This window comes from Argopecten irradians, chromosome 3 (genome assembly GCF_041381155.1).
Source record: "Argopecten irradians isolate NY chromosome 3, Ai_NY, whole genome shotgun sequence".
Lineage (NCBI taxonomy): Eukaryota > Metazoa > Mollusca > Bivalvia > Pectinida > Pectinidae > Argopecten > Argopecten irradians.
Genome location: NC_091136.1, coordinates 33381078 through 33393475, shown reverse-complemented (window position 1 = coordinate 33393475; position 12398 = coordinate 33381078). Strand labels below are relative to the sequence as shown.

The 12398-nt window shown below is 32.2% G+C and overlaps 1 protein-coding gene across 9 annotated transcripts in view; it reads right to left on the bottom strand.

Moving 5' to 3' along the window:
• The window catches only part of LOC138318310 (mitogen-activated protein kinase kinase kinase kinase 3-like), a 46624-nt gene extending 39559 nt beyond the window's left edge, over positions 1–7065 (bottom strand). For all 9 annotated transcript variants that reach the window (XR_011207874.1, XM_069260530.1, XM_069260531.1 and 6 more), the window contains exons 1-3: positions 6853–7065; positions 1896–1953; positions 432–522 (exon numbers count right to left, since the gene is read on the bottom strand). Coding sequence is in view for 8 of the 9 variants with exons in the window: in XM_069260530.1 (XP_069116631.1) it covers positions 432–522; positions 1896–1953; positions 6853–6960 (257 nt within the window). In the remaining variant the exon portion in view is untranslated. The remainder of the gene's footprint in view (positions 1–431; positions 523–1895; positions 1954–6852) is intronic.
• Between the last annotated feature and the right edge of the window lie 5333 nt (positions 7066–12398).

Sequence of the window (12398 nt, the reverse complement as noted above, 5' to 3'; positions counted from 1 at the left end):
ATATTTAATTGGCACTTTCTGGGTAAGTCATCCGTATGTTATAGCTACTTCAAATGAGACAAACCATTTTAAAATTTATGAATAAGTGTATTCTATTCTTTGAAATTATCCTGATTGACATTTTTCGCTTAAAATCAAAAGCTATGATTACTTCAGGATGAATCCTACAGTCAATCAAGGGTCAATCAAAGGAACTGCCAGTGTTGATAACATCAAGGAAATTATCCTAACTCTTTCCTTGTACATTCATGTATTTTGGTCATTATTACTACATAATATCGTTTCCTCTTTCAATTTCTCTTTGTTTAGATGTTTGTGGTAAATCATGACATTTTATAAATATAGGTTTATATCATCTATATTGTTTTTGAAAAATGCCAAAGCAAGCATACATATCTTTACTATGATTATACTCCTTTTCTGTAAATTACCTGAGGTAACTGCCGAAATAAGCCACAATATTTGTGTGCTTACAGTCCTTCATCATAACAATCTCCTGCTGAATGACAGCAAAGTCATCACCTGCAATGGAAGTAGAACAACAGTTAAGTACAACATCACAATGTACCAATTACATGTTGTTTTATTATAATACACAATGTAGATTTGCCTGGGAAAATATACTAGGGCAAGAAATTGTTGGTGCATATATTTATTTATTTCTAACATAGATGAACAGAGACATTTTTAAGCATTTAAAATTGTTTTATGAAAAAAGAGAGATGTCACGGTGGCTGAATGGATAATATGTCCCAACATATTTGCCCAAGCCTCCACTCTGTGGTCGTGAGTTTGAATCCCATGTGGCCATGGGACAGTTGCCAGCTGGTAATGACAGCATTTCCAGTACTCAATCTTTCCTCCACCTCCTGATTATAAAATCGGTACAACCTTAAATGACCTTGGTTGTAAATAGGACCAAACCCATAGAAAACATCTTGCGCAAAGTTCCATTCAAATCTGAATTAAATCACTTCATTTTTGTCTATTATTGTAATAAATGAAGTACATTTAGTGCAAGTTCCATTGGTGGTTATATGTCAACATTTGTCTCCAACCATTTTAATTCAAATCTTATACTCTCCTAATCTTTACATGATTTTAATTGAGCTTTAATTACCCCACCCCAAGTATACAAACTAGATTATCTGCCCTTGCAGTAGAGCCAGGTCTCAAACATGTACATTGTGCACCACTACACGTGATCTATCCCTCTCATGTACAAATCAATACCATCATTAGATTGGTCAGTACTCATGCTGTAGATCATCATATTGATTGACCACAGAATCATACAGAGGTATCAATTAACCGAATTACAATACCCCACATTAACAGGTGTCATTGAGACCTACAACACAACCTACAATGTATACTGATGATATATATATATACAAATGTGACCAATTCAAATAGTCATCTTATCACATGGAGATTTTATCACTTGAACCCCATATCAGATCATTTTTATATGCCATATACTCGGCAGAATTCATCATTCTTCATCAATAAATCCTTGATTTATATTTGTTGTAACTCTATATCCCCATAGTTTTACAGGATATCCATGCCGATAAGTACATCACATTAATAACTAGTGTCAAGTTACCAATAAATCAATTTCATAGAGAAACATGTTAATTTCCAGCTAATATCGTGCATTGGTGTAGCTAAATCTTGAAAATTAGAAAACTGAGGTTCTCTTGGGTAATACATCATTTATTATCAATATCGTTTATTATGAAATATTTCACTGAGAATTTAGTCAGCGGTTGTTTTGAAGGCAATAAACACCAACAGAAACTGTATAAGGAATTTAAAATTTCTAGTGTAACACTTTTGTACGTTTAATATTTATTATAAATTTTTGTTGTTGCCATGGTTACTTAAATTACCTGGCTCAAGCTTGATGACTTTGATTGCAGACAGCTCCCCAGTGTTGAGGTTTCTGGCCTGAAAACCACAAGACAATTCATTTAAACAAAACTCCTTAAGCGATTTATCATATTTTTACATGCTGAAGGCTATGCACATGTGTAGTATATGTTACAGTTCTAGATATAGTGTTAAGATTTACGACAACCACAAATTAATACTTTCCAAAAATTACAATGTCATCAAGATACAATAAAATCTTCATGAAATGAGCGTCTCATTATAAATTTCATTTCAAAAACTTTGAAAACCTCTATTTCGAGCTCTCAGTACTGGGACCAATAAAAACTTCAAAATAAATATTTTGGACTCGCCTCCAAATATGATATCCTACATCAATTGCTTTTATTGGTACTCGCTTTCATTCCAGCTTAAAACATGATACAACATTTATAAATAATTCATAAGTTAATAAATCAAAGCTAGAATGATCTTTTCTACATTGATAATCGATTGATTTATCAATTACATCAATCACTTATACTAATAAGACTCAAATTTTCTTTTATCTAATAAAGGTACCGTATTTGACCAAAGTAACGCCCAGGGCCCTTAATTATATAAAATATTTGGAATAAATAACGAGGTGCTTATAATATATATATTTTTTAAAATCTGGACTAATCTTTCACACAGTTTTTGCACAATGTAGGCCAAAAGTTGATTAGCAAAAGATATGAAATTCAAAAATAATCAGTTTTTATATCTTTGTTCTGCAATTAATTATATTGAGGCATATGGAATTAAGGCTTCAAAAAAGGGGGAGGGGTACTTAATGGGTCAAATACAGATGTAACTCCCCTTCATCCTCATGTATCAATTTGACAAAATAATTTAGCACAACATTTTGCCGATAGTTTCTTTCACTAGGTTCCCTGGGAAATCAATTTCAATAAATTTCAAGGAAACACTGAATTACAGAAATACATAATTGATAGGAAACAGTTGAGACAGTTTTTATTAGCTACGGTAGTACCATTCCCAACAACTCACCATGGGCCATCTGAGCATGGGAGGAGCTCGAGGAACACATGAATGTACAGAGGATATTTAGCGATGGATAAAGACCAAAGTGTTATAAGTGGTGTTAAAAGTGAAGTTGTAGAATAGGAAGAGTTCACACATGCACAAGGGCATCAATGTGCCATAGACTTAAAAGATCAATACATTCTGTCTGATACTAGCATGAATATGCTACGACTAAATAAACATGGTACAAGTCTTTTTTTCTTTTAGTTTTAACCATCTTATAGTATTGGATAAAACCTATACCTTGCAGAAATATGTGGAGTTGCCATGGTTTAAGTTTCCCTAGATCCATAAATTAATTCTTTTTTTCTTTCCTAATCAGAAATTTAAATAATCCAGTACCTGCATAAATATATGCAAGTACACAAATTGGACTCTAGTAATTTTTTTTTTTTAATTTTATTACAATAATTCAATTAAAAACTATTGAATATCTCATCAGTGTTTCAGAAAATTATTTGATATGTTACGTTTATAACCACAAGACCAGTACTGTATCTCAACATACATTTCAAAAGCAAATGAAGCTGATGGATGCTTATTATATGACCATTAGTAATAGTTTTTATTATAGTACATTGTATTGATTTTAAATATATTTCTATTGTCGTAAATTATTGACAACAGGGAGTGGACACAAGTGTATATGATATTCATGCCTATAAAAACATTTTTATGACTGAAAAAAAACCTGAAAAAAAATGATTGGAATCTGTAAAAATTTGTAAATGCTCTCTTAATAGAAGTTCAAACTAAGACCCTATATGTATACTGGTCCCTTGACGATCATGGGATGGCTAAAGAAATTCTTATACAGAAATTGAAAATGTGGTCATATTGAAATCACATTTTAATCTCGAAGCCTGAAGATTTATGTGATGAAACTTGTCAAGAAATTGATTTTACACTACAGACTAATAACTAAGGTTTGCAAAATTAATTGAAATGCACAAGAAATTGAATTTCACCCTTAACTGGAAAATATTTCTTTCCACAAACAAATTCTTGATGTGAACTATCTAATAGTTAAATACAATGATAATGTCACTAGCTTTGTTATAACGACATTGATAACTTACACTTAGTACCTAAGTTATTTAATTAAGGTATTTAATTTTATTACAGTAATGCCAAAAATAAATTTTAATAATTAGCAAGTCCCAAACTAATTATTTACATCCCTGATAAGCATGACAATCATTTTAAGGAATGATATAATATAAAAATGAAACTGTTAATACTTTATAATGTGTGTAACAAAAACAAAAACTGACCCAGAATTTGACAAGAAAGCTGTATTTATGTATAAAAGGAAGTAACTTCCTGAATAATGACCAACACGCTGTAGACTATATATATGTGTATATCATCATCAACACAGCTAGGTCACTAGATATTTTCATGTAGTTAGAAAGTATGCCTCATTGATATACTTTACATAAATGGTATCAACCAAAACCACATATACTACATTGTACATGACAGATGACACGTATAATTAAAAGGCCTAAAAATTAATATATATGAGTTTTTTTAATTTGTTCCTTATTTGACATATGAACTCTAACTTGCACAATTTTTAAGACTACACCTTATCCTTTTCATGCACATAATGTAAAGAAACTGTAGATATGTTCAGCATTTCTGCTTACATATACCCGGTATATATATACAATATAGCATCCACAGCTTAGAAGACAACATTGAATGTAAAGAATGAAAGGAACATGTCGTCTTGACTGTGTTAAATATATTGATCCTTCAATTTATTTTGTGAACAAGTTAATAAACACAGATATCATATACTATAACACAAACCCAACGTCAATTGGCCATGAATGTATTACTTTATATTACAGTATGAACTGATCGAAGAAATACTTGATAGCATGGTTTACAGCAAAAACTTCAATGAAGTAATGACACAATAATGTTACACAAAAGTGATCCAATATACAGTATAAATGTACAGCCACTTATATACTAGTCCAAGGAAATTAATGAATACAATGGAATGTGTAGTGATGAAAACTACCAGTAAAATAGATCCTGGATATAGTCAGTCCATTACAGTTTTACTGGTATTTTAAAGGATTTAATATCATCTTTACATTGTGAAGTGAACTTGAATTAAAGCCTTTCAAATGAAGGGTACATGTTATTCATTACTCACTCTCATTGTTTACGTAGTTGTAAATTATGACAGGTGTATTCTCAGTGTTAGCTAATTAACGAGCCAAATGTACATGCCCTAGCTACAGGCATGAATACACATTCAAGGAATAATTTACCAATAATAAAGATAATTAAGGTCAGACAAATATATCATTATCAAAAAGCTGTTATAAATAGATTCAGTTTTTTAATCACGCCATTATTATATATTGGGAGAACGAGATAACTGACTGCAGAATTATTCTGCTTGATTAAGATTACTTTAGTGAGATCTTGCAATCCGCCAAAAGCTGTTGAGCTTTAGGAATACAGTTACAGTATATATAGTAAACAAACTGAAGTCTGCGAAGTAATCAATTTAGAATAAGTTTCTGTTTAATAGCCTAGTAATGGATATGAAAGTAATAAAAAAACAGTGAAAATACCTTCAATACATGTGCTAGACAATAGGTTTGGGTTTATTTAGGCCAACAAAATAATATATGTCTGTTTAGGGTTATATTGGCAAAAAAAAAGGGTCGGTAGGTCGGAAGAATTTTTTTTAGTGCCTTTCACTCCAAAATAATGGCCAGAACCCCGACTTTTAATTTTGTTTTCGTAGAAAAGTTGAAAAAAAATTAGGGTTGGGGGTAAAAAATTAGGGTCGGGCGGGTAACCCTAGATGTACCAGGATTAGGACTTTGAGACACAAAAAAAGCTGAGATAGCCATACAAAGTTGGTTGCTAAGACAGATTTGACTGTATTTTTCCTTTTAATTTCAGATGCATTTCTAATAGTTATGCTAGTCAAGAAGCCAACTGGCCTTAACGGTAATATCACAATTCAACTTTGACACCAATTGCATAGGACAGGGATAATTTTGGAGGGGGTCATTTGCTATTAGCCCCTAAATTTTGAAAATGACCCCTATGTTCCATGAAATTTCTTATATTGAGGATTGTCAAATTCTTGAAAATGACCCATGCATTTTTTAAGTCAATATAGTTAATGTAGCTCAATTGGTGGAACGTAAGTAACGGTCATGATCATGGGCACAGGTTCTGTGTAGGTTTCTATGGTAAATCACATATCTTGAATTGGCTTGAAAGTCTTAAGCGGTATCCATCAACACAGATCATATCAAACCTGTTTTTCCTCTTTAAAGAACTTCTTTATTTGATCTCAATGCTGTGTTTTCGCATTGATCACGGACATTATGTTTATATTTATAACATGCCATATGCTTAACAGATATATATATAATTAACTATGAAATTAGAAACGGACCTCCAGAGTTATGACAGGTATGATAGTGATAGTAATTATATAGCCCCCTACCTAACTTAAATAATTACAAGAAGATGATTTACATAGCAAAATAAAATGACTATCAATATGTGGGCATATTCAAAAGAGACATTTCTTTATAATTCTGACATGTGTTGCTTGAGAACTGCTAGATAGTGTACATATAGTTTGTAAGGGATTGGTTATAGCCATTCAAATGGAATCAAGCGATGACTCAAAAGATAAGGCTACTTGGTGCTACTGTATATTGCTACTGACTTTCATTGGTTTCTTTTCCTTTAATTCACATCCTCTACTAGCAATTTGTCTACATAGGCATGCTTTTACTGTAGATCTTAAACAACACGTTAAATGATACAGCAAGTGAAGACCGTTCTTTGAATGGAAACGATTCCTCCCAATCATGTTTTTCGATTTCATCTCACCTTGTAAACATCTCCGTACGTGCCACTTCCCACTCGTTGTATCAACTCAAAATCATCCTGTGGATTTCTACGAAGTATACCCGAGTCTAATTGGGCTGTGTTAGCCATTAGCCCAAGTTTATACTTTCTCTAAACATAAATCTTCGAATGATACGGCTTTTATTGTCCTGTCACATCTTCACCACTTCCATCCTACCAAGATTTATCAAATCCACTTCCGTACATGCGCATTGAATAGGACGGAAATATTTGCACATAAGTTACAATTTTCATAGGAAATTTCATTATTATACCAGTATTTATTACATTAATAGCACTTACAATGAGGTTTTAAGCATGTTTTTTAATATGATTAAGTTATTAGCTACAAAATTTTCAAAATAAACAACAACTAGTCTAAACTTCCGCATGGAACATGGGACATAACTCTTACAGACCTTGATCTCTTTTGTAAGTCATGTGTTAGTAACTTTAAGATATCCCTGTTTGAATAGACATAGAAAGGATGTCAACTTTGAAAAAGTTCAACCAATTCTAAGAAAACAGAATACAATTTTTTTAGGAAATGCATTACTTTTTTTAACCCGAAAAAAATTTTTAAAATAAAATTGATAAGATGATTGAATGTGTTACAAAATAATTAATCGCCCCCGAAAAGACGAGAATTAAGAAACCTTAATTTTCGTCTTTTCGTCTTTTCGCCCCGAAAAGACGAAATTTAACAACTTTAAATTTCGTCTTTTCGCCGCGAAAAGACGAAAAGACGAAAAGTCAAACACGAAAAGACGAAAGTGATACACGCTAATTAGCGACTTTGATTCTCGTCTTTTCGCCTTCAAAATTCTCGTCTTTTCGTCTTTTCGCCCCGAAAAGACGAAATTTAACAAACCTTAATTTTCGTCTTTTCGACTTTTTGCCCCGAAAAGACGAAAATTAATTCAACTCCCAACTATATAATATATGCTTTATGTACATTTTTCATATATCAATAAATTTAATCCTTGTACACATTTATAGACAGTGGGGTCGCTAAAAGGAAATTAACGAATACGCAAATTGGCCAAATTAGCGTGTGAGCGTCGAAGGCGCGTGTTTTATTAGGGGTCTGAGGGTGACCCCCGGGATGAGTTTTATGTATTTTGATGATTTTGCGATCGCCCGAAAGCGCGAGATTTTGGTGTTTGGGGGGTCCGGGGGTCTCCCCCGGGAAAAAAATACGATTTAGAATGGCTTAGATGAGTTTTACGATGCATTTTGATGAATTTGCGAGCGCCCAAAGGCGCGATAATTTGGTGTTAGGGGGGTCCGGGGGTCTCCCCCCGGGAAAAAAAATTACGATTTAGAATGGCTGAGATGAGTTTTACGATAAAGTTTAATGATTATAAAGCGTTCTTAACATGGTAATTTTTCGATTTAAAGCTACCTGCATTTAGAAATGATAATTGTGTCGTCATAACATTATGCAACCCTACTCGATCTGAATATACAGGCTTCACACCATCGGCACATTGTTGTGTGACATAAAAAATGAATTAATTGTCTCGCTAAGACATATAAACAAATTGATCTTTTAAGAGACATTTTTTTAAATAGTACATAGAATCCCTTGATGGACATTTTTAGTCTAGTTTGTGTGTATTGAATTTTTACTATTTAAGGTTTGACATTATGTGCTTGAACGTTTTAGGAAATGCGCCGCGCAGCGGAAAATTTTCTAGAATGAAGTACGAAAAATGTGCAGGAGGACCCTTTTTTCTTTCAAATAAGCATTTTTAGAAAATTTCAGTCGGCGAAAATGGGGGGGGGGGGGGGGGGGGAAAAACACATGTTTGCCCCCCCGTCCTGGGGAACGGGGGGGCAGTTGCCCCACCTGCCCCCCCCCCCCTTACTACGCCCCTGCATACCTCAAATCTTCAAGTGCAATTTATATATATAAACTTGTACATACAATTTTTATAATCCTTGTGAGGTTTTTTTTAGAGAGAATGGTAATGTATGATTAGTCAGTCTCTACTTCATACACACTACGAACCGCACACATGGGAGGCCTGACAGTTAATAGGGCGTTAATTAATTAAACAAACAAACAAACTATGGGATGCCATTTAGCATAGGCCTAGCATAACACTGGTCTCAGTTTACTGTGACACAGAGAGTTACTCCCCCTTATCTCACAATCGCACATGTGTTTTGTTTTATATCATCAACATGATAAAATGAATAATGATACAAGTTAACTTTTACATTTTACTTATATAATATTATATCAAAGATACTATAGGTGCCTGTTTGATATGTCAACTATTAATAAAAATGACGCAAAATGCAATAAATAGATAAAAAAATTAAAAAAAAAACAAAACAAAAAAAAACAAAAAACAAAATAAAAAAAACAATTACACATTGACGAATGTTACAAATAATGTTTATTTATGATAAGGTTATGATATGATTAAGACACGACAATAAATTAAAGCTACAGAATACTTAATTGAAATGAATTACATTGTATTGTAGATGATAACTGCATTGATTTTATTTCCACTTCTTGCAAAATGCCACGAACGTTTCATTTCGAGGGGCATCGAAAAGAAAAGATAATAGTACTTCAAATATTTTTACTTCTGGCAATCAAATCTGTTTTCACATTAAATTGCAATTCCTTGAAACCTATCGTGAAAACGGAAAAAACATAATCACAAAGTCCAAAACAAAAACATAATTAGCATTTACTACACCCCGTGAAATAAATCCACCTAGATAATATTTTCAAAAATATGAAGTGTTAAATTTTGATCGCTGGTATAAATTGAATTTTGTGATGTAGAAGTATGCAATAAGAAGCTAATACAGAAAATTAGTCTAGAAACTGGAGAGCTCCACGGCAGGTTTTTGTGTACGAATCGTTCATGGATAGCACTGTCACATAACTCAGTGTAATATATTTTATTATTCAATTAATGAGAGTTTGTTAATATGATTTCATTTCTGAAGTTTCAAACGATAAAAATCAGCCTTTATATGATATTAACACGGGTGTTTCATAACGAAATTTCATATTTATGTTCATATGATTAATTGCATTATGTTTCAAATCCTGCATTGGATTTCTAACTTTTCATGTGAAAATCGGCCTTCATGATTCCTATTTTCTAGTATTTACGAGGGAGGGGTGATAGTTTTATATATCGAGTGCCAGGTTTTAGCAATGTTTTTGCCATGAAAAACTATCGAAAGTTCAAAGAAAACAATAGCATTTTATTCACAGCAATCGAGGCTGATGACATTTATCCCGCTAGGCTTATATAGAATCTATACGAATGTCCTTCAATTTCATATCTTCCGCCCACTAGTACTCCAACGACACTCAACCATTCAACATACATGTACACAGAAGTTATGAAGTCGGAGAGTTAAATTATATATGAAATGAGTTCCTTACAATAGATTTAGAAGAATTAACTCGAAAATTATACTTTGTTTTCGACTGATAATGAAATAAATTTCGAGAAAATTCAGCTGATTTCAGTTTCATTCCCTTTGTGATTTTATAGTAGTATTACACACAGCCAAAAGTCTCTCTATCTACCATTGTTCGTGATAATTGTTGTCTTACTCGTAGGTTTTTCCCATTGGAATGGAATGTTAAAGGTTTAATGAAAATGAAATGGAAAACAAATAAGAAAAAAATACGTTTTGGATCTAATTGCATTATCATATGAAAAATTCAACCTTTGATATTTTCGAAGTAAGAGCTGTTAACTTTTTCCACAGATTATAAAGGTCTCTGATATAAGTCAAATGCACATTTGTATATAATTATTTAATTTACACTTAATTTTCAAACTTATCATTAATATGAATAACGTAAAACAACGAAGTCAGAATTGCACTCTCATACATTCCTAATCACGAAATGATTTAAATAACATTGTTTGAAAGTTCCCGTAAGATGTCTTGACTCTTCTTGGATATTCGCAATTACATAGGCTAAAGCTTCATCCATCGAAACCTTTGATTTGAAAAATCAGCGCTCCACCATTTCCAGTTCCAATATAAGTTATGTTTTCCAAGAAAGCATAGTTGTGGTAACTAGACTGATAAAAATGATCGGATTTCTTGGTCCGTAATTAAGAAACCGTGGTTAAATCTCCCAACAGACGATTGCGATTCTAATGCGTTAAGTTCTTTGTTTTCTGTTGGTTGTCTTAACACATGATCTCATGTGTTCCGTAATTACATATCACAGATTTAACTCCCTTGCGGGTAGGTATCCATTGCGACGTCATTATTTTGTGGGCGCAATATTTATGTCGTTTTCTTCGAAAAAAATATGAAGTTACGTTCGCTAACACATGACGTCACAATCAATAGATTAATGGTATTTTGCACGACTAAAATCGCTCTTTCAGCATGTAGTTGAACAAAACCAAATTGATCAAAAGTGTGTATGCATCATAGCTAACATCTGGTATTACTGTTGACTCATGCAAAATTATTTATTTAAAATATAGTTTCAATAGGCGTAACAACGTTTCTCCATTTGATCCAGAGAAGCAGTAGTCTATAGTGTATACCCCTGCTCTTAGTGCCTACGTTGTTTCAACGCCATTCTTTACTAAGTTTTCGATAGCCAACGCTCCGTTTCTATACTTCAAAACCCTACAGATGGGTCATGTTTCTACACATGACATTTATGGACGTCATTGTTTGCTGTTCAGTGGAACCTTTGTCACATCCGATTTGGATTTTAACATAGCAAAGATGTTGTCTGGACTTGTATGATAAGGGATGTCATTGATGATTCAATAAACTAATTCTGGAATCATTGTCGTTTTTGGTCCTGTACATTTTATCTGAGTTTCCTTTTTGAGTTTGATTATGTTTTTGCTAATACGTCTGTATTTTGTGGGTTTTTTTTTATTAAGTTTTTGCTATTACGTCTGCATTTTATTTTTTTATAATGTTTTTGCCATTATTTCTGTATTTTGGTGTTTTTTTTATTATGTTTTTTTATTACGTCTGTATTTTTTTTATTATGTTTTTGCTATTACGTCTGTGTTTTGGGGTTTTTTGATTATGTTTTTGCTATTACGTCTGTATTTTTTTATCATGTTTTTGCTATTACGTTGTGGTTTTTTTTAAATTATGTTTTTGCTATTACGTCTGTATTTTTTTTATTATGTTTTTGCTATTACGTCTGTATTTTTTTAAAATTATGTTTTTGCTATTGCGTCTGTATTTTGTTTTTTTTATTATGTTTTTGCTATTACGTCTGTATTTTGGGGGTTTTTGATTATGTTTTTGCTATAACGTCTGTATTTTTTTTATTATGTTTTTGCTATTACGTCTGTATTTTGTGGTTTTTTTATTATGTTTTTGCTATTACGTCTGCAATTTATTTTTTATTATGTTTTTGCCATTACGTCTGTATTTTGGTGTTTTTTTATTATGTTTTTGTTATTACGTCTGTATTTTTTTTATTATGTTTTTGCTATTACGTTTGTATTTTGTTTTTTTATTATGTTTTTGCTATTACGTCTGTA